Source organism: Mesoplodon bidens (assembly GCF_964165515.1).
Source record: "Mesoplodon bidens genome assembly, chromosome: 13".
Classification (NCBI taxonomy): Eukaryota; Metazoa; Chordata; class Mammalia; order Artiodactyla; family Ziphiidae; genus Mesoplodon; species Mesoplodon bidens.
This window is the reverse complement of record NC_138169.1, coordinates 51,675,307-51,702,001: the sequence shown is the minus strand read 5'-3', so window position 1 is coordinate 51,702,001 and position 26,695 is coordinate 51,675,307. Positions and strand designations below refer to the sequence as shown.

The 26,695-nt window shown below is 46.0% G+C and overlaps 1 protein-coding gene across 7 annotated transcripts in view; it reads right to left on the bottom strand.

Moving 5' to 3' along the window:
- The window catches only part of FHOD3 (formin homology 2 domain containing 3), a 497,371-nt gene that overhangs the window by 177,178 nt on the left and 293,498 nt on the right, over nt 1-26,695 (bottom strand). For all 7 annotated transcript variants that reach the window (XM_081253453.1, XM_081253447.1, XM_081253448.1 and 4 more), the window contains exons 7-9: nt 25,408-25,519; nt 17,463-17,557; nt 9,770-9,913 (exon numbers count right to left, since the gene is read on the bottom strand). In XM_081253453.1, coding sequence (XP_081109579.1) covers nt 9,770-9,913; nt 17,463-17,557; nt 25,408-25,519 — 351 coding nt within the window. The remainder of the gene's footprint in view (nt 1-9,769; nt 9,914-17,462; nt 17,558-25,407; nt 25,520-26,695) is intronic.

Here is a 26,695-nt window from a genome sequence, read left to right as displayed (position 1 = left end):
CAAATTGCTTGCCCGAGAGCCTCTCTCTCGGCAGATGAGGCTAAGAGGATTGCATTTTCAGGTTTGTGGTAAGAAAACTTATCTAACATATGTAAAGCAGCTAGGGTAGGGCTTTCCCTGTGGCCAGTACTCAATTAATATGACCATTCTTCCCCAACATAGGCCCTCGGATGAAGGGGCCTAGGATGCCCACAAATTCCTCCATCACACAGAACTGGCAGGTCAGGCCACCTCACACACCAGATGGGCCAGGCCAAAGCAAGTCCAGCAGTCTCTCTGATTTGGCACCCAAGGACCCACATGGTCCCCCATCCCCAAAGGTGCATATTTTCCAGGCTTGTGTGTGCTCTTAGTCACGTTTCACAATGTGGTCCTGACAAGTGAGAGAATGGAGAAGTAATATAAAGACCCAGATGGCTAACCATGCTATTTGGCTTTGACATCACCTGTCTACAGAAAACCTGGCCACTGCAAAATCAGTGGTCTCCTCTGTCCAAAGCATTGATGCCAACCAACTGTGTTCACATAGCAAGGTGAGCTTGGCTTAGTCAGGGCCAGATTGGCCACTCTCATCCTGTTCACGAGGATGGCCTGTTTCTCAGGAGTGCAGCCTCCCTTGATCGGCTCCATCTCCAGTTTCCTCCAGTTCTAGCTTTTGGATGAGACTGATTTAGTGAAAACTCTTCTATCTATGTGCCAGATACATTCTATAACAAACTCCCAGATAGATGAAGACAATTTAATAATATTTTGACTATTCTGTTCCCTTAGAATTTACAAGTCAGACATAATTTGGGGATGCTTGAGGTAAGAATTGATAAGAGTTCAGAACAAGCTCTATTGTTACAAAATCTCACTGGAAAGTCTGGGGGCGGCGCAGGGGGGTCTGCGGTATAACTGCAAGAACTAAGAAAGAAGTTACGTATTTGGTTAACCACTTTTATCATCTCAACCTTAGCACTTTAAATGGCATTCTCTGGGGAAAGTTTGAGAATGATTATACACCTAACCAAGGAGAGTATTTTAAAATATTACTAGCCAATTATTTTTTCTTCATTTTTAGATGTACAAATTCTAGACCATTTGAACTTATTCTGACCTGAAGTATTGATTCTGCTTCTAATTAAGCACACATTTGGAATGATAAGATTAGGGGATAAAGTAGAGTTCAGATATTTCTAATTCCTTGTCTAACCTCAGAGATGCAAGGATCAAATAGCATTCCACTCACAGTGCCTTTCAGAGAAGTACACAGAGTGTGCACAAAGTGAAATCTACTTTAACTGCCTTTTGTCAAGGAAGATGGAGACAATCAGAAAGTTTACACGAAAAGTCTTGAAAGATTATCAAAATGACACCATAAAAGGGAATTCAATGAGGGCTGTCTAAAGTTCAGATCCTCAACAAAACATCCATCCCCTTAAACAAAGAAAAGGGTGCATGGGGGCGGAGGGTAAATGGGGCTCAGAATCCCAGGAGATCCAATGGCAGTCTCGAGTTTGGCAGTCAGGAATGCTGTAACATGAAATTTGGGGCTGGTCTTCACTCCTGGTTTTGTTTTTACAAGAAGAATTTTAGAATCACCAGTGTCCACTGATGACAGGAAGAGAGACGCACTTTCACGTACAGGGCCTCGATGGCAGTTCCAAATTCTTCAGATTCTAGGGAGCACCATGGATTAGAGTCAAGACCACTAAGAGCTGGAAAACACCTGGAGAGAACAGCACTTATCAAGAGACTTATTCAGAATCTGTGGTGTCAGATCTAATTAACTACAAGTGCAGTGTCCTCCATGGGACCCAAGGTGAGATCAACCATGTCCTGAACAATCTCTAATCTCGCCCAAATGATGGAGTGTTTTGTTTGCTGGACCCCTCGTCAGATACCTTCTGACTCTTTTAATCAAATGTAGGACACTGTCTATAAAGCCAAGATGAGGAGTAAGCAGGTTGCTCATCCAGCACTGATTGCTTGCACATCCCACCCCATCTTATCAAGAAAGCAGTGAGGAGTGGACTAAGGTGGCATCTGTGACAACTTCCACCAGTCTTTGAGGCCACTGAATGATCTAAACATTCTTTTTAAATTTTTGTGGAAATTTTCAAACACATACAAAGACTTTTGTGCTCATCACCTATGACAGTTCAACAACTATCGACCCTGGCCAATCTTGCCTCATTTACTACCTGCCACCGACCCCACAGCTAGATTTTTTTTTTTTTTTTTTGCGGTACGCGGGCCTCTCACTGTTGTGGCCTCTCCCGTTGCGGAGCACAGGCTCTGGACGCGCAGGCTCAGCGGCCATGGCTCACGGGCCTAGCCGCTCCGCGGCATGTGGGATCTTCCCGGACCAGGGCACGAACCCACGTCCCCTGCATCGGCAGGCAGACTTTCAACGACTGCGCCACCAGGGAAGCCCAGCCAGATTTTTTTGAGATAAATCCCAGATCATATAATTTCACCCATTAATATTTCAGTATATATCCCTAGAAGATAAGGATTTCTAAAACCCATAACCACATACCACTGTCCTGCTTAAAATAATTTAATATCATCAAACATTGAACAATCTGAACATTCTTAATGGAGGTCAAAATCTATTAACATTTCTTTGAGTTTACGTTGTTATACTACTACTAACCTCCATGACAGGCAGCCATCTTTACACAGCAGATGTTATCATTTTCCAAATTGCATCCACATTTTCTTTTTAATTCATACCTAAACATCTTGATTCAGCTTTTAGGTGAAGTGGATGCCAGTGCTAGTACCATTTCAAGAAGAAACTATGCTGATGACAGGTTGTGGTAGATGATTATAGCACTAGGTTCCCAGGGAATCATGCCTCTCTGTTTCCTTATCCTTGTGTAGCCCTCTCTTACACTGAGTCAACAATTTTCCATGTGACTTACTTTGGCCAGTGGGACATCAGAAGACATAGATGCCTCAAAAGTGTTTGCACTTTGGGACTTGTCCTTCTGAAATGCTGCTACATGTGAAGAAGTTCGGGCTAGTCCGCTGAAGACATATGGCCCAGGCAACAGCAGCACCAAATGCCAAACCAGGTGAATGAGACCATCTTAGACCATTCAGCCCCAGTCAAGCCATCAGATAACTGTAGCTCCCTGAGAATCTTTCAGGTGAACCAGGCTCAAATCTCTGACCCACAGAATCATGAGCAATAATTGCTGTTTTAAGACCGCTCTTTTTGGCATATTTGTTATACAGCAAGAGCTAACTGATACACATTTTTAAAATCACCTATGATAAAGGAAGAATTTTAAGAGATTGGATCTATAAGTTATTTATTCCTGACAGTAACAGTCACCCCCTCACCCCCAAAGTCTTCATCCCTAAGATGCCTTTGCCATTACTAGGACCACATTTTCAGAATCAAAAGTTAGAACACAATCTGACAAAAGACCGTTTATTTTGATTTGTGAATTTGAAAAATCATTCAAAGCTATAAAAATTCAAATGAATTTAATTAAACAGGGATTAAGTCACCTTTCTAAAATGGAATTAAATTACATGGTATTGGGCATTCCCCAGAAAGTCCAGGACATATGGTCACCAGACATCCTCCACTATTAAGAAGAATTCTAGAAGCCCAACCAAGGTCTCCACAATGGCTTGAAAACATTCATAGTCTATTGTGAGGAAAATATTGGCACTGCTTATAGGCCTCCTTGCTGCCCTTGCATATAATGAAGTTAGTTGTCCTGTGGCACTAAATATTTTTAAAACTGCATTAATTTTCAGAAAGGAATAAAAATCCTGACTCTACCCCAAGCATTCAGTAATCACCTTGAGTGATTACTCAAAGCATCTCCCCTTTAAGGTAGCTGATTTCTGATTAAATCATGCCCTTCCTTCAACCCAGCATCTGTTAATAAAATGTGTGATATTTAAAAGAAACCTTCATTCAAGTGCTTACTGAACTTCTACTCTGGGCAGGTGCGCTGCTGGGCACAGGGGTTAGAGAGGAATGAGACAGATGACAAAGGCAAACAGATAGACAAGTGCGACCTGAGGACTGTTCAGTCTGAAGTGTGGACACAGACAAGTGCTCCTTCCTGGGTTATAAACAAAGTGCAGGCGACAAGTAGCAGGAACTCCTTTTACCTTGCCAAAGAGGCCTTGCGGACGAGGGGATATCTGAGATGACTCCTGCAGGAGGAGGAGGAGTTTGCCAACCTGAGAATGGGAAGGAAGAGCACTCCAGGCAAACCAAGGAGAATGGATAAAGGGAAGCTCCCTGATGACCTGCCTTTCACGTTCAAGAAACAGAAGAAGTTGAGTGTGGCTGAAACTTCAGAGACATCTAGGAATGACCTGAGAGAGGCCACAGAAGCACAAAGGCCACAGACGGTGTTAGCTCTTGTACCAACTCAAAGAGTTTGGGCTTCATCCCACAGGCTGTGAAAAAGGTTTTAAAGTTTTTCATTCATTCATTCATTCATTCACTCCTGTTTATTTTCTTAAATAGAGGAATGGCGTAGTCAGATCTGACTTCCAGGAGGATCCCTTGTTTTCAGTTGCAGGGAGTTAGAAAGAGGGAATAAGCAGAGAAGCCCCCAGGGGATGCCACTCTGCAGGTGCCAACCTCTCCAGGCCCTGCCCGTCATCACACCTCCTTTCAACCCTTCACACCTGCCAAACCTGAGCTCCTCCACTACTCTTCCCTCTGTCACTGTCCTTCTTTAGGCCACCACCTCAGATGGGCCTTCCTCCCCCTGCCTCAGTGTCTCACCTCTACCTCATCCTGTCTCTTTTCTTCATAGACACGCCAGCAATCTTGGATCCTCAGCTTACTCATGTACTTTGATCACTGTCTGCACCCCATGAGAATGTGCATCCCCTCAGGACACTGGCCTTGTCTGTCTAGTTTGCTGCTGTGTCCTGGGGCCTAGAATAGTGCCTGGCACATAGTATGTGCTCAGTAAAGTTCTGTTGAATGAATGGATTCACAGAGGAACAAATGAATGAGAAGACATTGCAATAATCCAGGCAAGAAATGATGAGGGCCTGAGCTAGGGGAATGGAGAAGAAATCACAGTCTTCAGCAATCAGACTTCCGAGCGTGGGGACAGAGGAGAGGGGAGGGAGTCCAGGACAGTTCCGGGTTTGTAACTTGGGAGACTCTGCTCTTTGTAGAGATGGAGAAATGAACAGATTGTGCAGGATTTTTGTTTTTGTCATGGGAGAAAAATAAAAGCTTTCATTAGGGCTGGATACATGTCACGTGCAGCCTCCAGGTGGCTGTGACTGACATAATCTGAGCTCCTCTGGCATGTTCCATGTCCTTTCTTGTTCCATCACATTTAGCTGCTGGGGGAACCGGCCACCTGCTTGTCTTAGACCACAGAATGAAAGTTGCTTGGGGCAGGGACAGATCTTCTGGCTCTGTATTTTCAGCCCCAGCAGAGTATGTGACAGACCCTCAATGAATGAATGAACGTAATACAAAAAGACAAGCAGGCAGAGGGTCAGGCAACCAGGAGTCTTGGCAGGAAGCTCAGGGTCAAGGTATCAGCCACCAGCCTCCCAAGCTGCTGAACTCACTGGGTGAATCATAGTGCAGGCTGCATGTACTGAGAGAGGAGGAAGTCTGATAAGGAAACTCCAACACCAAAAGGGAACAGAGAAGAAAGATCCACGGGAGGACATCGAGGAGGAGCAATCAGAGAGGTACCCTAGAGACGTCCATAGACGTAGTCGCCAGGAGCGCATTCTACAGGAGCAACATACAAAAGTGCTTTCATGACCACCAGCATCATCTTTTTATGATGCTAGCATAAGAGTGATGCCCAAGCTACTAGGGACGGCATACAGAAAAGGAAGAAAGGAAGAGACGGGAGGCTGAGAGGGAGGCCAATCTTACTTATGACTATTTGCGGAAAAATCCTAAATAAGTTAGTGTCGAACAGAATCCCAACAGCACACTTTAAAAAAGAACACATCATGACCAAGTGGGTTACAGTCCAGGAATGTGAGGATGGTTAAAGGATAAAAGGAAATGAAGTAAATAAACAACTTAAAAATCTAAAAAAAGAACAACAAAGTAAACTGAAAGAAAATTAAAGAAGGAAATTATAGAGATAAAAACGTTTTGAGTTACAAAACAGAAGAGCACTGCAAATCATACATAAGTCGAAATTAACAACAACGACAAAATAGACAAACCACTAGTTAACCCAGAGGAAAAAAAGGGAGAAATTACAAACACAAAAATTAACAAAGGAAAATAGCTTCCGAACAAGAGGAAATTAAAAACATTCCTGAGAGACTATTTATATATCTCTTTAGTAATCAGTTTAAAAATCCAGATAGAGTGGATAATTTCCTAGGAAAATATGATTCAGAAAAACTGATCTCCATAAAGATAGGAAGTTTAAATAGACCAATACCCATAGAAAAAACATAGTTACCAAAGATCTCTTGCCTCCAACACACACACACACACACACACACTCCTCCTCTGCCCCATCATCATCATCACAGGTCCACACAATTTCCCAAGGGAATTCTATCAAATAATCAAAGACCAGAGAGAGACAAGGGCAGAGAGAAAGAAGAAAAACTTCTAAATATTTTTACAAAGCGAGAATAGAATTGACACCTAAACATAAAGAGTATTGGGCGCATGCGCGCGCACGCACACACAACACACACACACACACAGAAAAGAATGGTCATGGTAGCATTATCATGGCAACAAAACTGTAACCAGCCGACACCCATCAAGAGAAGAGCAGATAAATAAATTGGGATATATTCATCAGCAGTGAAAGTGAACAAACTAGAACTTCACATAACAACATGGGTAGGTCTCAAAAACAATAAGCAAAAAGAGAAACTGTAGGAGGACACCAAAGGTATGGTTCCATTTATAAAAAGACAAAATTAATATGTTGTTTAGGGATACAGACTGGGAGGAAGGAGTTAAAACAGCTGGCCTGTGATCCCTCCACTCCTTTTGTAGTAGTGATGCTTCTGGGGAAAGAAAGAAGACAATGACCCCATCTAATCTTTTGTAAATATGCTAATAACTAGACTATCTAACAAACAGCCTGATGATATTTGCTAAAATGAGAGTTCTTGTTTCTGGAATGCCCTTAATTAGCAGGGTAGGATTGGCTAAGGATTACCTACACTAAATAAACACAGAACTTATGGATTTATACCCATGACTCTCTGGACTATGTAGTAGAGAGCCTTCATAGTTATGAAGCAAATTACTCACTGGGCGAGGTGATGCATGAACCACACTTGGAGACCTCATCTATTGTTCTGGGTCAGAAAGCACATGTCTGATATATGAATAAAAGACCTGGGAGTCACAGGTCTCTGCACCTCTGTATTCTGGAAATTATTAGCCTAGATAGATTAGTATAGCTCTGCTATAGGTAGCAAGATCTCAGATCTGTCAACTCTTATTTGATAATCTGATCCTTTGTGTTAGCTCACAGAATAAGTTATTTTCAGACAAAATTATTTAAAAAAAAAAGAGAGAGAGAACAGTGCTGGAAGTTAGTTGGATGACACCAGGAAGGGCCATCAAGGACACTTCTGAGTTACTGTTAATATTCTACTTCTTAAATACATGAGTGTATTAAGGCTCTCCAAAGAAACAGAACAAATAGGATATATATGGAAATTTAGTGTAAGGAGTTGGCTGACATGATTATGGCAGCTGAGAAGTCCCAAGATCTGTGGTCCAAATGCCTGGGAACCAAGGGAGCCAATGGTGTTAGTTCTAGCTGGAGGTCAAAGGTAAGAGGCAAACTATGTCCCAGCTCATTACCAACAGCAGAGAGTGAATTCTCTCTTGCTCAGCCTTTTGTTCTATTCAGGCCCTCAGTAGATTGAATGAGGCCCACCCACATGGAGGAGGGCGATCTTCATTACTCAGTCTACCAATGTGAATGTTAATCTCATCCAGAAATACCTACACAGACACAGAATAATGTTTGATCAAATATCTGGGCACCCCGTGGCCCAGTCAAGCTGACACATAAAGTTAACTATCACAATGGGTGTTTGTTTTGTTGTTCTTTGAGTGAAACATATAATCTACATTTGTGAATGATATGTACTTAATGTTAAAATATTAAGCAAATGCCATTTGACAAAAGGAAGACGGTGAACACAGGACATCTTTTAAAACGTTTGGCATGAATGGAAAGAGGAAGATGGGGAGGTAGCTTGAGAGTCAGGTAAACTGGAGAGAAAGTATGCCCTGAAACCAGAAGTAGTCTTCTGGGGAGGTATCCAGGCTACTTTTCAAAATGCTCTCCCAGTTGGTTCACTAGTAGGAAATTCACCTGCATTATGCTATCTTCTGATATACACTGACCACACAGAATCCAAAGCTATGATAATATAAGCCCCTGGTTGAGCAGAGTCTCAGAGACTGGAGTTCGGATCAGGGGAAAGGGGGTAAAGAAAGGGAGGTATATGTGCTGGGAAAAGTCCTTCTACCTTGATGTGAGCCGACTGTCTTTAGTCCCTTCCTTCTCCATCTTTAGTATTCTTACTTAATTCCTACTTTATCCTGTCTCTTAGGAGCCATAAGAACATATTCCTCCACCACCCACTGATAATAAAACATGAAAGTGTGAACAGATTACTGGGTAAGTGAGTCTTCATTAGAGAAGATGCCCAGAGCAGGGGCAAAAGAGCTGGCCAGCTGTGGGAAGCTTTATGCTCTGAGAGCAGATCTCTCTGGCTCAGTTTCCACTGATTTTTCCTAAGATCATACAAAGATAATTCTGTTCTGTTCCTCAGCTTGTCACTTATTATGACAGTAACTTTAAGGAAGGAATGAGTTACATGTCAGTTTCTCCACTTCTACCCAGTGAAGATCACAATGGAGCCATTCAGCTGGGAAATATCCCTCCTAGAACTCTAGCTGTGCACACAAATTTATGAATAAAGCTGTTCATTACAACAGCATTTATCATTTTCAAAAACTTGGAAGCAATCTAAATCTGAGAAAACAGGGACTGGTTATATGTATTATGGTACTTGCATACAGACAGGCTATTATGTTCCTAATAAAACGAAATTCTTGAAGACGATTCAATGACAAAAGAAAACGGTTCCAAAATATTTACTAATAAAGATTCAGTACACAACACTGTATATACACTATTATCTCCGGAGTTAATAGTCTATACATTTACAAAAAAGACTAGAAAAACAGACCAAAATGTTAACCATGGTTAGTAATAAAATCATGGCTGATTTCTTTCTCTTACACTTTTTGGTATTTTCCAAATATTCTTCAATGAGTACATACTTTTAGCAAAAAAAAAAAAAACAAACAAACAAACACAAAAACACCATGAACAAGGTGAGAGAGAAAGCAGAAGAAAGTGAAAAGTTTAGTATCTTTGATAGCACTTTTTCCCCGCATTTTCATTTTGCACTGGACCCTACAAATTATGTAGAGCCCTGCAGGAAGTTCCACCCCTATCCGAGGATAAGAAACACGATCTTTGTGCCTCCTTCCCCACCACCCCTCATTCAGAATGAATGTTCTTTAAAATAAAATAGCAATTCATCAATCTGGGCCCACCCTTGGAGTTTCTGACTCAGCAGGTCTGGGGCTGGGCCTGAGAACCTGCATTTTGGCAGTTCCAAGGTGTTGCAGATGCTGCCCCATCACACTCAGAGCCACTGGACTAGAGTATGTTTCCCTCAGCCTTTGACGTTTGTCCAGGCTGTATGAGGCCCTACAAAAGGCATACACATATCCTGTTACCTCATAGATGTTCAACTGCTCCACTAAGTCCAGGTCAGTCCCTTTCTTGGTCAAGTGCCGCTGGGACACAGCTGCAATGCCCAGCTCCTCCAGGCAGTCCACCACATCGTAGAAGGTGTCTTGGTCTGGCAATCCTGACAAGGTCTGGATGGAGAAAGAACAGGACACAGACGTGTCTTAGGGGACGGTCACAAGGCTCTCAGGGCATTTTTTGCATGGTAGGCAGTGGCCACATGTATAACAATGTGGGGCAAAGCAAACAGATGCTAAGTTCATTTGAGAAAAAGCTTCTCCAGTGTGGTAAGCAGAATGAGCCCCAAGATCCCACCCCCTTGGGATACAGATGCTATACAATTCCCTCCCCTTGAGGGTAGGGAGGACACTCCCATGATTAGGTGACATTATATGGCAAAGGTGAAAGCATTCTACAGATGTCATTAAGGTCCCAAATCAGTTGATTCTGAGTAGCCGGGTGGTCCTGACCTAATCACGTGAGCCATTTAAAAGTGGGCTTAGGCCTTTTCTGAGCACAGAGACTAGAAGAGAGATTATCCTGTTGTCCCGGAGGAAGCAGCAAGTCGCCATGAGTTCCACAGCTGCAAGGAAATGAGCTCCGCTAACAACCAGAGAAGCTTGGAAGGGGACCCCAAGCTTCAGACGAGACACCAGCCCTGGTTGACACCTTGACTGCCGCCTTGTGAGACTCTTGGTGGTGCCTGGACCCTGCCCCACGGAAACTGTGAGGTGATAATCCTGTGATGTTTCAAGCTGCTAAATTTGTGGTAATTTGTTACATGGCAATTGAAAACTAACATACTCAGTGATCAGAAAAACTCCCGTTAAGATTGATCTACCAACAGCTGGAGTTATAACAATTGAATGATTCCCTTTTCTTTCAGTTCGGCAGGCCTTCCCCTTGGTCTAAGACATTTAGGAAAACATGAGAAATTTCAAAGCGGCAACCAAGAGACAAAAAGATAACCCAAGAAAGAAAAAGCCGACTTCTCTTTGAGTTCTGCTTCTCTTAAAAGAAGGATGATAGCTCAGATCAGGCTTCTGCTTAGAGCCAGAAGGACGCTTGAGGTGATTTACTCAAAGTCCCTTATCTTATAAACGAGGGAGATGAAGCCAGGGGAGGGAAGGATTCGCCTGAGGTAACAGGAAGTTACTAAATAATAACTAATGAAACCCTGCGCTCAGACCTGCTATTCTGGTCTCCTTTCCTCACACGCCTGTGCCTTCTACACAATCTACTCTGGCCTGAAATTTCAAGGTCTCGACTCCCTATTTATTTCACTATTACTGCATTTCAAAAATACTCTAAACATGGTGACTTGCCTTGCAAGAAAAAAGACCAGTATTTTCTTAAGGATCTTCTCACAGCACCAACTTCTTTTAACACTTCTATTTTGGGGCTATGAATATTGGAAAGAATGTCTCTACTCATAACCCAAATAATGGCTGTTTCCCTTCTATGCTGAACAAAGAGGATACAACTCACTGCTGCTGAGACCAGACACTAAAGAAAAATAACTGGGATACGACAGCTTAATCCATCAGGGGCCCCAGCAAGGACACAGAACAGGAGGCTGTGAGCCAGCCAGCAGCTGTAATAAATGAACAGGTGCTCACACCTAAGTGGCCAAGTGTGGAAGCACACACAGGCGTCTGCAGATGCCAGGCAAGGCGGTCGCTGCTGCATTAGCAGATAGCAGTCCACTCAGTTAACTGAAAAAGTACACACCTGTCCAAAGAACCCTCTCATCAGAACAAGTCATCTTTTGGTTTTAGTGAAAACTCCAGAACTTGTTAAAAGATGAGGAGAGGGAAATGATGATACAAACGCCAGGGCAGGGCTAATGACTGGAGGTGCCCTGACTGGCTGCTGACCTGCCTATCACAGGTGAGTAGATTCAAAACTTTCTACACGGCAGTGCGGGGGGTGGGGGGCGGGTAGGATGGGCACAGAGAGGGGCCTCTGGCAGTCTCCTCACCTCCCCGTTCCCCTCCTTTCTTCTTCCCTTTTTTCCCTGCTGAGTCAACTGAGGTTCCTTCTCTCAGAAGTTTCCAGGAGGTTAAATTCCTGGACCTAGTTACCCCATTGCCTTAGCAAGCCCAACCATGATGGGTTGGTGGGGAGATTTCTATTAAATAATTAGGTCTATTAGGTCTATAGAACCAAACAGATCAGAGAGCCCTTGCTCAATAAGAGGCCCAGATCTGAGGGTACTGACTGAGAGGACATCTGTTATTTCCACGGTGAAAATGTGGGCTTGAGCCACACCCGCATCCCACCACCTCTCACGGGTGGCTGCAGGGGAGCTGGCCTTCCACCACGATTAAAGACAGCTTCTCTCGTCCATGGCCATACCACCCTGAAGGCGCCTGATCTTGTCAAAGACAGCTTCGTTCTCCGCCTGCACTGGGAGGGGACCGTGCAGCCCAGAAACACACTCACCTCTTTTTAGCTGATTCTCTGACATGTTCAGCAAACACTGCCACACTCCCACCCCTCCTGGGCCCTGTCCTCCCATTTCTACTCTGACAATCACTGCTAAGGTGCCTACTTCTGGCAAAGGAGGCAGGAGCTACTCCAGAAAAGTCTATGAGCAAATGCCTCTTGACGCCTTCACTCTCAGACGACACTCAGGACCCCCTTCCTGGTTTCTCTCAGACCTTGTTGTGCCAGGGTTTGTGACAAGTAAATCTTTACAGCCTCTCTCAGAGGGAGAAATCTCTGTCCTAAAGGACATTTTATTTTCCAGTCCCTGGGTTTTCACTGATCCCATCAAATCTTTCTTGTGGGGTAAAACCAGTGTGGTGAAAGCCTGTATACAAGTGTTCATAGCAGCAGAAGCAGCAGCATCTGTGAAAGCCAAAAGCTGTGAGCACCCAAATCTCCTTCAGTGGATGAAGAGATAATAAATGGTGGCATATTTATATTATACAATGGAACACTATACAGCAGCAGAAAGGAGCAAACTATTAATATGCGTAGTAACATAGATGAATCTCTAAGGCACTGTGCTGAGCGAGAGAAGCCAGCCTCAAAGGGTCACATCCTGTATGATTCCCATTTTTTTTTTTTTTCGGTACGCGGGCCTCTCACTGTTGTGGCCTCTCCCGTTGCGGAACACAGGCTCCAGACGCGCAGGCTCAGCGGCCATGGCTCACGGGCCCAGCCGCTCCGCGGCATGTGGGATCTTCCCGGACCGGGGCACGAACCCATGTCCCCTGCATCGGCAGGCGGACTCTCAACCACTGTGCCACCAGGGAAGCCCTGATTCCCATTTTTTAAATACTAGAACTATAGTGATAGAGAATAAATCAGTGGTTGCCAGGGGCATGAACAGGTGATCAGGATGTCATTATAAAAGGATAACATGAGCGAGATTTGAGAGGAGATGGAGCCGTTCTATATGCTAATTGTGAAGGTTATCCATACCTATATACGTGTTAAAACTTACACAGCTAAATACCAAGAGAAAAAAGTCAATTTTACTATATGGTAATTAAAAAAACAATATAATCAAATCTAAAAACAAATGCTCAGTGTGAATCCCATCAGGTAACTCACCCACTGGCTCCGCTAGAGCAGCTTCCCTCCCCACAGGGCTCCCTGGGGTCCCCTTCCCTGAACGCTCCAAGCCAGCCCCATGGTAATGCCTCTTGTAACTCATTCCCCGCCCCCCACCTGCTTCATCTCATTCTACAAGGTGGTCAATATCTGAGCCCCCAAAGCGGGGCATCCCACCTAGGAGACCGCAGCTGGATCAGGACAGGGCACCATGCAATTTCAGCTTGCAGGGTGAGAAACGGTTCATTTGTGATGCTCCCTCAGATCTTCTGAAGACGTGGTTTGGGGGTGTGGGGAGAGTTCAGGGGGGGTTAGCCTGGATCCTGGAAACCCCTCATTAATCTCCCTGTTTAACAAAGGGAGCAGACTTCAGTTTCAGAACCATGAGCAGGCTAGAATTTCATACCCTTGTTTTGTCATAAAAATGTTAATGTTTTGAATTCCATGTTATTAGGCCAGCTTCCATTTTGCTGAAAGAAACGTTAGAAAAGCAATATAATTTCCCACGTTTCAGAGTCTGAATTTTTTCCAGACCCATATTAGCATTTCAATGTGTTATGATGTTTGGGATCTCAGAAGATGTTATTCACTGGAACGATAAACGTGACTAAAATTCAACAAAAGAAAACAAACCCAGTGTGGGTGCCAGCGGCCTGCTGACCTTTTTGAGGGAAGGATGACACTTAGAATCATGTCCTCAGGACCTTCCTGGACTTCCCCTGGGCCAGAACTAACAAAAGATGAGACGGAACTGCCAGAAGAGAAAGAGTAAGTGAGGAATTCCTGGACGTTAGATGCCTTACGGTGCCAAGGAGAGTGTGACATGTGCTGGGTCCTTGCCAGCGACTGGCAGCAGGATGCCCATGCCATGCGGCTGCTGCTGGGATCATTACACAGCCGAGAATGGCCTCTACCACTAAGGTGGAGAGCATTACAATGAAAACACTGTGCAAGAGTGAAAATGCCATTTTTGCTGAATTTAATGTTTTCCAAAACAATGGCAGTAACTGGAAATAGGTGACCTTCATCTTCAAAAACCAACAGAAAATTGCTTTCAAATTGCATGGTAGGGCTTCCCTGGTGGTGCAGTGGTTGAGAATCCGCCTGCCGATGCAGAAGACACGGGTTCATGCCCCAGTCTGGGAAGATCCCACATGCCGCGGAGCGGCTAGGCCCGTGAGCCATGGCTGCTGAGCCTGCGCGTCCAGAGCCTGTGCTCCGCAACGGGAGAGGCCACAGCGGTGAGAGGCTCACGTACCACAAAAAAAAAAAAAAAAAAAGAAAAAAAAATTTCATGGTAAAATCAACTCACAAAGAGCTTTGAAAATAAATACAGAATTCTGAGGATTATCTTCCAGAAAAGTGATGCCCATTCCCCACCAGGACTCTAGGAAATTTCCTGTGACCTCATCAACAAACGGCATTTCATTAAAAAGCAATCACTGCCCACGGGACCCGGAGAAAATGGCTTGTTGTTTTACTATATATTTCTTTTAATCTTAGTAGGGTTAACCTCATTCATTTTTCAACTGAGTTCTTAATATATTTAGGATAGTATCATTTTCTGCCCAGTTTTTTGCAAACAATTTCCCAGTCTGTCACTTGCCTTTAGTTTTTGTTTTGGATTTCATTTTACAAATAAGATGTTTTATAGTTTATAGTTTTATACAGTGAAATATTTAAGTCCTTTGCTTTGGAATCTTTTTGACTGGTTTTACTATTTTATTATTCAGCAACTAGAGACCAGTTCATCTTCACCTCTAGTTTTTCCTCAGTTTTCTACAGTTTGATAGGTCACATTGAACTCTTTAATCTACCTGAAATTTATTTTGGTATACAGTCAAAGTATGTTTTTGTTTATTTCCATTTATCAAAACCTCTCCCAGTCATGAAGAAAGCTGACCATTCCTATGGATTTCAATCACAGGGTGGGTCGTCCTGTGCGTTGGGGTCTGTTCCAGAGCCCCTCTGCTTCAGCCATCTGCTGAGGAAAGAGTCAAGACCACATTGTTTTAATCCTTAGAGTTTGCACAACATTTTAATATCTAGTAGAATTACTCTTCATAATTATGTTGCTTTCTACTAATTTGTCCCCAGTCATCAGGGGAAATGTTTCTCCAGTTACATTTCAGGAAGAGATTCTGGGTCTTTTCTGAAGAACTAATGATCACTGCAGCTGGTCCTTAGGCTTGCACCCGGCAGCCTGGGGCACAAAAAGGGAGGATCTTGGGGTGACTGATGTAGCGTCTGGGGTCCAGGGAAGAGAAACAACCCCACCCTCCCTCAATTATTAATGAGGAAGGGGCCCAAGCACTGGGATGAAGGAGCTCCAGTCCTGAGAGTGGGCTGTCCCAGGTCAGCATGGGACCCACGGTCAGAGCACCTCTCAGGACGGACACAAGCAGGTGACCATGGGGGACGTAATGGGAGGAAAGGGAGCACAAGGGTGAGGTCACCATCACAGGAGGAGGACGGGACCCGCCCTCAGGAATCCATACCTCGCCCCCAGCAGTCAGGAGTCAATAAGCCGTGGAACAGAGTGCTTGCTTTTCTGTCTGATTGTGAATGATTTCCTTAGAGTAAAACTTGCTAATCTATATCCTTAAGGAAAAATGTTTTCTAGGGGACATCTTGATAGGACGAGTAGCCATAAAATTCTCGCTACCCTCTTTCCGGTTTCATTGGAAAGAACCAAAGCACAGAAAGCATGCAGACTCTCAGGCCTTCACAGGTATGAGCACCAGCACACATTGCACACATGCCACAGGTGGGTGTAAAGGGTTTTCTCTTGCAAAGAGGCATGCTGAAGGGTGTTCCCGCCATGGGGGTACACACGATGTGGTTCTTCTTCAGAGGGTAAATTTTAGATTTTCACATGTACTAGTTCCCTAGGGCTGCCATAACAAAGTACCACAAACTGAGAGGCTTAAAACAACAGAAATTAGGTATGGAACTTGGTAAACTGTAAGCTGAAGACCAATCACATTTGCTACACAGGCTGCCTGAACACTGTGGCCATCTCTCCAGATGGATCCCTCTGTGCTTCTGGAGGCAAGGATGGCCAGGCCACGTTGTGGGACGTCAACGAAGGCAAGCACCTTCACATGCTAGATGGTGGGAACCTCATCAACGCCCTGTGCTTCAGTCCCAAATGCTACTGGCTCCGTGCTGCCACTGGCTAAGCATCAAGATCTGCGACTTGGAGGGTAAAATTATTTTTTTTTAATTTTTAAAATTTTTTTGCGATATGCGGGCCTCTCACTGTTGTGGCCTCCCCCGTTGCGGAGCACAGGCTCCGGACGCGCAGGCTCAGCGGCCATGGCTCATGGGCCCAGCCGCTCTGTGGCACGTGGGATCTTCGCGGACCGGGACACGAACCCGTGTGCCCTGCATCGGCAGGCGGACTCTCAACCACTGCGCCACCAGGGAAGCCCCCAAAATTACTGTAGATGAATTGAAGTAAGAAGTTATCAGGACCAGCAGCAAGGCAGAACCACCCCCCAGTGGACCTCTCTGGCCTGGTCTGCTGATGGCCAGACTGTTTGCTGGCTACATGGACCACCTGGTGTGAGTGTGGCAGGTGACCCTCGGCACCCACTAGAAACATGGCAGAGCTTTAAAAATAAAAAACTGGTTTTCTGAAGAAGAAAAAACCCCAGAAATTTATTCTCTCCCAGGTGGAGAGACTAGAAGTCTGACATCAAGGTGTCGGCAGGGCCGTGCTCTCTCCGATGGCTCTAGGGCAGGATCCTTCCCTGCTTCACCCGGGATTGGCTGCTGACAATCCTTAGCATCCTTTGGCGGTCCTCAGCTTACAGATGTATCACTCCAATCTCTGCCCCTGCTTTCACTGGCTGTCTTCCTCCTATATGTGTGTCTACCTTGTCTTCCCTCTATGTGTATCTCTTTTCCTCTTCTTATAAGGACACCAGTCCTATTGGATTAGAGCCCACCTTAATGGCCTCATCTTAACCTGATTACATTTGCAAAGATCCTATTTCCTACTAAGATCACATGCACAGGTACCAGGGGTTAGGACTTCAGGAACACATCTACGGGAACACATCTTTTGGGGTGGGGGGGACACAGTTCAACCGATAACAAACATCAACCGACCTTGTTCACTAAAGTCATTGCATAAACCAGCAACTCCGTGTCGACCCCATCCTTTTCCTCCAGGATTTCCATGATATTTGACCAAGGTTTGACTCCTAGGAATAAAGCAAAAATCATTAGAAACAGCAATTCAACACTCCTTGTCCAATTCACATCAACAGTTTATCCAGAGACTTATCACCCAATGATGGCAGTGCCTTTCAGTCACCAAATTTCAAAACATGACACAATTCTTAGGATGGACTTGAATATGTTTCCAATTAGGAGACGATATACCATGTCATCGCTGTCTACTTGAAAATGTATACTCTTCAGCGTCAGGATGCCTATCTGTTTGAAAAGTTCCCTTTATACTAAATAGGTGATTTTTTTTTTTTTTTTTTTTTTTTGCTGTACGCGGGCCTCTCACTGCTGTGGCCTCTCCCGTTGCAGAGCACAGGCTCCGGACACACAGGCTCCGCGGCCATGGCTCGCGGGCCCAGCCGCTCCGCGGCATGTGGGATCTTCCGGGATAGGGGCACAAACCCGTGTCCCCTGCATCGGCAGGCGGACTCTCAACCACTGCGCCACCAGGGAAGCCCTAAATAGGTGATTTTTTAAAAATCCATTCATATGCAGCTTTTTTAGACCATGCATTTTACTCTCCAAGTGTGGAAATTCTTTGTAAGTACTCTCTGTATGTCCATCTCCTGCAAGGAAAGGGGATGCAGGAGAGCTTTACAGTCACTCTAGCAATGGACTTCAAACAATAACTGTGAAATGTCCATCTAGCAAACATTTCAAGAACAGAAGTATATTATCTCTATTCAATCAAGGCACAAATAACTGTTTAAGCATCAACCAGGTACCAAGGAACTGGGTCTCTGGGAGTCTGTCATCAAGAGGCTTATAATCAAATGGAACAGTTAGGCATAAGTACAGGAACACACCTCAGCACAGGGTAAAAGCACTTAGAAGGCAAAGCGCTTAGCCAAGCCTGTCACTCAGCAAGGGAGGTCTGTCTCTTGCAGTGTGATGGTCGAGGAAGGTTTGGTGCAAGAGGTGACTCCTCAGTGGGGCTCCAGGGGGAGGCTCCTGGAGGCTGTCCCGTGGCTTCAGGGAGGTCAGGGAAACCCTCCACATTCAGGATCGCCAAGCCAAGGCCAAGGCCACAAAGGGTACACGACACCCTGATGTGATTTCCTACGCTGGAGATAAACATCTGCAGTGAAGTATTGCCTTGCCCTTGGTGTGGCGGTGTGGAACGTGCAGCTCTTTCCTGCTTTCTCTATAAAGATCTCAAAGGGATAGGGCTTATTTTTGCTGAAAAAGTAAAGTCTGAAATAACCTAAAACCAGTGGATTCCAAATGCTGATTCATGGATGGGTTATGTCAGAGCTGATTTCCTGGCTTTCAGGACAAAAGCTCCCCAAGGGCAGTGATGTGTCCTGTCTTATCTCTGTGCCCTTGGCAAAGTGCCCGGCACATAGTAGGTGCTCAATAAAATGTCTGACTAGTGACTGGAGGCCCCTGAGAGGGCATGGGTGGGTTAAACTGGGGCAGTTTTAAAAGAGCCAGAGGGTTAAATACACACAGTAAGAAAAGAAGACAGGAGACTTTTAAAAGGAATAGGCACCTACTATACAATGTGAAAGCCACAGATGTAGTTTGATGTACAGGTCTGTTGGTGCTCCCAGCAAGGGAACAAAAAGCCTTTTCCTTTGGACTAGCTGCCCAGTTGGTCCAAACTATGAACCTATGGGCTAAGCTTCTATGACCCTTTGTTACTGTGAACACAAAAGTATGATCCTTTCCTGCTAACTGTTGAAAATCATCTCCTTGCTGATCTTTATCATCAAACTATTTTGAAGTCCACACCTGTTCTTCAAAGCCCAGCAAAGTAACTGTTTCCACCCTCAAGACAATCAGTGTGGTCAGTAGGTCATGGGTCTCACTGTCCAGGTATAGGTCAAGCATTCCAAGTGCCTTTGCTCATGTTTATAACAAGGACAACTTCCGTCATTCACACTCACACCCAACCTCAGTACAAAACACGAAAACACGAGTTCTACTGGGTTCCCCACGTATGCATAAAGAAAAGCCTATGCAAGAGAGAGAGCATCAGTGCAAAGGATTCCTAGTGGGGCTCGGGGGCCCAGAACTGCTTCCTGGTTCCTTACTTTGGAGCCACACATGTCAAACAGGGCCTGGGGAAGGAAAGGACAAGAAACAACCGCAGGCATCCCGGAGAGAGGGATGTACCTGGACTATCTCCTCTCTTCCTCTCTCATGCAGACACATATCTGTGCACCAGTTTATCCATTATAATGAAAACACTCAAACACTGGCTTAATTAAAAACCGTGTTCTTCAGCTGTAATATCTGATTCCCTTTTTTTTGCGGTACACGGGCCTCTCACTGTTGTGGCCTCTCCCGTTGCGGAGCACAGGCTCCAGACGCGCAGGCTCAGCGGCCATGGCTTACGGGCCCAGCCACTCTGCGGCATGTGGGATCTTCCCGGACCAGGGCACGAACCCGTGTCCCCTGCATCGGCAGGCAGACTCTCAACCACTGCGCCACCAGGGAAGCCCTCTGATTCCCTTTTTACTATTTAAGGATTTCAAGACTGGAAATTTGCAAGTATTCATACACTGTTGGGATAAATGTTCATTGTCCTTTGACTGTTTGGGGACCAGAAAATAGAAACTTCTTAGAAGAATGAAGGGGAAGGGGAAGAAACCTTCTAGTTCAACACAAATAGCCCTGGCAGGGCTCCAGCTGGCCTGTGTCAAGCACCAGCAGTCATAACTGTCCCAAGAGCTGCCACCTGTCAGAACTAAATGGTCCAGTTCACCCCCACCAGCATCACCTTTGTTGCTCCATTTGGGGTTTACGTGTGTGTACGTGTAGGTAGGGGATGGTCCTGTATTAGAATCATAAACCACACGATCTTCCCCCTTCACATAACAGAGAACGAAACCGAGCCCCAAAGTGGTGGAATGAACAGAGGCTAGAGAGACGCGTCTAACCTGCAGGGATCGGATCCACCCTAGAGGCTCACTGTGAGGTGTCGTGGAGGTAGAGCCCTTTGTCAATTCTCCTGAGCACTGATGGAGAACGTCAGGAGACAGTCATTTCCTTCATCATTATCATCCGTCTCCCTCCAACTCCACCTCCCCTTCCTCCACCCCAAACACTGCAGTGAGTGTAGGTTCCATGACAGCCTGGCTTTTCTCTGATGTTTGCAAGCATGTGGTTGGCACTTAAATATTCATCAAACAAATGCGTTTTATATGAAGAATGCTTAGAACAGCGTCTGTGGCATGGCAGGCACTCGAACAGCAGTAGCTGCCACTGCAGTGGTGGTGGTGGGTGGAGGACACCCACACGGACCCACAGGCCTTCCACACAGGCTCCCAGGCCAGGGTCCTCCTCCCACCAAACCAAGCACTCCTCCCTCAACCCAGAATAAACCGCTCAGTACTTCTCCCTCTTACTCTCCCCCTGTCTCTGTATTAAACCCAAAAGAAAATAGTAAGCTATTTTGCACGATGCCTTGTACCCAAGTTGGTCTAACGCTCAAATAGAAGGTCCCAGCAGCATGTTCCAAGCCTTTCAGCGTGACCAATGAACACTTAACAGGTATGCTTCTGCTCGAAGCAGCAATGGAAACAGAGCTTGAGTTCTGCCCACTCTAACCTCCACCACGCTGTGTGCATTCTTCACAGAGCAATGTATCCTTGAGCAGAAGTCAGAGACGGGATCTCTTGAAAAGACGGCTGGATTCTTTTTCCCGTTAATCATGTGTTAGACACGTGGTTAAAAATTATGTTATATCTCCTCACCTCACATTCAAATGAAAAATGAACTTCTTCAAAAGCAGTGCTGAACCAAATTAGCAGGACTCAAGATTTATGACTGAAATTTCAAAATAAGTTACCCAGTCTGTGGGTAACAAAATAAGTGCCTCCCCCTGTGTCTGAGAGGCAAACTCATACAGTCAGAGGGAGGGGCACCCTGCCCAGGGGCACAGAGGGTTCTCGACCAGTTTCCTGTTGATCACCACAGCGAAGGTCCCCAGGAAAGGAAGTCTCTGATGATAGCAAAATGACAAAGCAAGGCCCTCCCGTGGGCTTCCATGAGTGCTTACTGCCTTTCTCTCTTCCTGCCTGGCCCCATCCACTAGGAAGGGAAACTGACTTGAAGATGCAGACAAAACAGTTGCCCCTGGGACTTCCCTGGTGGTCCGGTGGTAAATAATCCACCTTCCAATGCAGGGGACGCAGGTTAGATCCCTGGGCAGGGAACTAAGATCCCACATGTCGCAGGGCAACTAAGCCCACGTGCCACAACTACTGAGCTTGCGCGCCTCTACTAGAGAGACCGCGTGCCACAAACTACAGAGCCCACATGCTCTGGAACACGTGCACTACAGCTACAGAGCCCACATGCTCTGGAGCCTGCGTGCCATAACTAGAGAGAGAAAAAAAAACCTGTACACCACCATTAGAGAGCAGCCCGCGTGCCGCAACAAAAGATCCCTCATGCCTCAACGAAGATCCCGCAAGCCACAACCAAGACCCCATGCAGCCAAAAATAAATAAATAAATAAATAATAAATCTTAAAAAAAATAGAGTCTGCCCCTGCAGTATGCGCAGACAGGTGTGACACTGAGCCATGCCCTAGAGACTAACTCCAATCCACCATTTCATTCTAGCCCCTCAACCAAAGGGGCAATTGCTGGGATCAAATGGGGCCCGTTTAATTTTCATTAATTCATGCATATTTATTAGTCTCTGTGAAACACCTAGATCCCTCAGCTTTTATTGCTTCTCCCTAACTGGCCCACTCTTGGCCTAACAGCAAATTGTCCATCCATGCTCAGAAATGAACACTTCTAGTTAACCCACGTGTGGGATGTGTGATGTTTATAAAGCAACCAGAGGAATTTGTTCTCAGACAACTTCATCTGCTGTAGGTGGTAGTAATTTTTGAGGTCTTTTAGCTCATCTGTTGATTTTCTTTGCTGATTCTTTAAACTTAACAGTTTTCATCATCCAAAAGAATTCCTTTCTACTAAAAAAGTCTATAACATGCCCATTCTCCACCCTATCCCCCCCAAAATGAGTCTAAAGCCACCTTGAGGAGTCAAATTTATGGCTTATTTATAAACTTGTGTGGAAATGGACGTACTCGGCTGGCCCTCAGTCACCTCTGGCGCGTCTGTCTACCTGCTGGTCCAGCTGAGAGGGGACTGGAGAGCGAGAGCAGCTTCTAACCTTGCCAGGTGGAAACACACCTGCTAGTCACGCTGCTCCCTGCAGAAGAGCATGACATATTTAGATGTCCAATTCCAGCACAGGGTTCAGGAACAATTTTACTAGCAGTAAAAGAGGGTGATGTTATACGTATATGTTATAAAATCATGGCTGAGACCACACATGCCATAGAGAAACATGGGAATGAACCACACGTGATATGCTATGGCTGAGTTTTTCCATCAGTGTTGTTCCTTTCTGTTCTCAGCCACTAGTGATCAATAGCAGACAGATGAAAGCACTTTCCAGAAGCTTAATAAATTTTATAGGCAAAAATCGTGACATTGAAAAAGCAACCCCTTGGCTGTTTTGATTTTATATTTTTACAAATTGGGAAAAGATGGCCATTGTTTTGTCTTGGGGGAGAGAGTATAGCTGAGTGCCTCTGACTGGGTCTGCAGGTAGAGTCTTGGGGGTAGAGTGCCCTCGGGATCACTCCTCTACCTCCACAACATGCCCTCCATGAAATGTGCAGTCCGAGGAAGGAAACTATGAGCTCCCAACCCAATGAAGCCAAAGGAGAACCTCAAGGTCACAAGAAAGTTGTCTCCTCTAACATGGCTCCCTTGACAAGGGCCCATGGGTTACCTGAAATTTAGGACAGGAAAATGAAGAGTCCGCTAATTGTCCTAAAGCAACCCCCAGAGTTGGAGGATGGAGTACGAATCTTCCAAGGACAGATGAAAGGATCGGCCTCAGTCTCTCCACAAATACCCACCTTTGGCCTTAGGCCTCATTGACTGGCCCTGGGAAAGCCTGGCCTGGCTTCTGAGCCATTAAGAGCCTTCATTAGGATTCTCAGGGAATCCCATCGATCTGCTCTTGAGGCCATGACGGTCTTCATGCTCATGCTTCAGATGGCAACAGGCTGTGGCAGAAAGAAACCCGCCCCTGTCTGGGATCCACTTTCCAGACTCACAGCCCCCGACCACACACTAGGGACCGCCTCTGTGATACACCTACACACAGGCCTGGAGTCCCCTCCAGCCTGCAATCTACCGAGCTGGGGACTGAGGTCTGCCTGCGTGTTTGTGGGGAAAGTGCAGGAGCCCAGCTCACGGTCCTGGATGGCTTTCATTAACTTATATTCAAACTTTCAAAGCAACTAGTAAGCTGCTTTCTTTCATCTTTGGATTCAGCCCTGGATGTGGGTCTCTGAGCAATGCTAAGTCAGAGACACAAGTGGTTTGCATCAAAGAGGACTACTGAGGCCTCTCATTCCTTTTTGACAGTTGTCCCTCGGCTGACTTGTTCATAAACATGTGTGTGCACATGCAGAGACACACACATACACAAAACCATACACCAACATGTTAACAACAATTCTCTCTGGTGAGATTAGAGGTGATTTTTTACGGTCTCCTTTACATTGTTTTTTCCAAATTTTCTACAGAGTGTTACTGTTATGAAAAGAAAAAAATTAATGTTATCAAGTTTTTGTTCTTGTTAGAGTCTTTGTGGTGATGATAATATTAATAAAAACGTCCTACTGAGGAACAAAACCAAAATATTTTTAAAAGAACAAAACAAAACAAAAAAACCCATTTTAGCTTCAGTCGTCACAGTATTATAGGAGCCACAGCCTGCTTTACAGTAAACCAAATCCAAAGCTCATTCGTCATCAAGTGTGTACAGCAGGCCTGCCTGCTATGGGCCAGCCAGGTGCTGGGACACCAAGAAGAGACGGACATCCTGCCCTTGAGCAGGGCACACACTCATGGGAGACGGGCAGTGACTACAGCACAGCAGAGAAGAGGGACATGTGAGGGCTTTGAGAGCATGAGGGTGTGCTGCAAGCCGGGTAGGAGGCGGGGGTGACGGGTGGATAGGGGCTAGATGGCGAAGGGTCAGGTCCTAATCCTGTGGGCACCGGGAAGCCACTGGCAGGTTTTAGATGGAAAACGATGTGGCCAAATTTGTGCTTCAGAAGAATCCTCCAACAGCAGAGGGGAGGGTGGGCATGCCAGGGAAGGGAGAACATTCAGGGAGGCAAGGGATGCCATGTGAGAGATGGCGAGGGTGTGGGATGCAGGGAAGCGAGAACATTCAAGGAACATCTAGGGGTCAGAGCCAACAGAGCAGGTGTGAGGGGAAGAGAGGAAGGAGTCAGAGTGATCCCAACAGGATGGGAAAAGAGGGTAAGGAACTGGTTCTGTGTGTTCAGTCGCGGAGGCTGAAGACAGCATAAAGATAAGCTGGGTTGCTTTATGGGTTAGCCCAGCAGTGCTTTTCTTTCAATGTTCCCTCCCTAACCTAATCTGTGTACACTTAACTATCCTAAAATATATGTTTCCTGCAGTGGGAAGTCCACACAAAGGGAATTCTGTTCATTTGTTTTTTCTGTTTGTTTTTTTTTTCCAGTACGCGCGCCTCTCCCTGTTGTGGCCTCTCCCGTTGCGGAGCACAGGCTCTGGACGCGCAGGCTCAGCGGCCATGGCTCATGGGCCCAGCCTCTCCGCAGCATGTGGGGTCTTCCCGGACCGGGGCACGAACCCGTGTCCCCTGCATCGGCAGGCGGATTCTCAACCACTGTGCCACCAGGGAAGCCCCTGTTCATTCTTAATTCTGTTTTGAACATGTAAAAAGTGGAAGCCTTCTTACATTAGGCACTTCTACTTCGATGACATAGTGGGCAGGGACCACTCACCCCTTTTTGTGTCGACAGCAGAGACGGCCTGAATCAGAAGAGGTGCATTGGACTCTGAGTACTCCACAAAGACCAGCAGCAGCTTCATGGCTGTCTTCACCACCAGGCGGAACTGCAGAGAAAAGATACAACCATCGTGTAGCTGCAGATACGGCGGGGATGCCTGAAAGCTTCGTCCTAACAGCAGCTGGCATCCAGCCCCTCTTCTCAGCAATTACACAGATTCCTTCAATGGATGCCTCAGAAGGCAGGCGTTAGTATTGTCTCCATTGCACAGGTCAGGAAACTGAGGCACAGAGTCCCCTGCCCAAGATGGCACAGCTAGAAATAGAACCAGAATTTGAACACAAGGCCTTTGGCCCCAGAGCTCACACCAATGGTCTCTCAACAAACGAGGTAACAGCTGCTGGGTTGGTTACTTCATTTTATCCAGACTAGATCATTCTGAAGTAGAACAATCGATTCTCATTTTTCTGGTGAGGAAGCAGGCACAGCAGGTTAAATGACTTGTCCAGGGTCACAATAGGTCACCTGAACCAAGTCCTGGTCCTTAAAACTGCAGAGAGGTCTGCCTGGGGCCTCACCCCACAGTCCTGGGCCCAGAGCACTGCACCCATGAGGAGCCACACGGAGCCCAGGGGCCCTCCTTCACGTGGGCAGAGGGTCACTTACCCAGAGAAATTCCCCAACCTCCCAGCTGATGCTACCGCAGGTCCCTAACTCAGCTCAGCAGCTGGGGGACTGTGGCAGCCTGTGGGTTCCAGCTCAGCTCCCTGCCTGTTCCCACAGGTGCTGCAGCTGCTACCTCCACCCACAGTCTCCTTTCCTGCACCCCACTTCCTTCCAAGCACCTCCTTCTCAAGGAACTCACACACCAACTTCCTCCTGAAAATGGGTTCAAATCTTGCTTCTGAGAAACAGCAAACCTGCCTCGGGCCTGGTCCTCCCACCCGCAGCAGGTGGCTGGGCAGTGCCCCGCCCCCCACCGGCAGAAAGCACTTTCTAGGGGACAGGGGCTGATCTGCATCGTGTCTGAAGGGCCTGCAACTACACCTGGCACAGAATGGGCTCAGCCATGTTTGCTCGCTGAATGAATGGATCAGGTAAGGACCAGCCAATCAGCCCACGCCCCCTCGCCCCACCCCCGTGGCCATGGAGAATCGGCTCCAGGCTCTCTACTCACCCTGCAGAGGAGAAAGGCCCAGTGCCCCCGTAGGCATCAGCTCACATCGAATTATTAGGGGCATGTGTACGCGTTAGGGGAGAACTGGAGCCCTGCACACGCCGC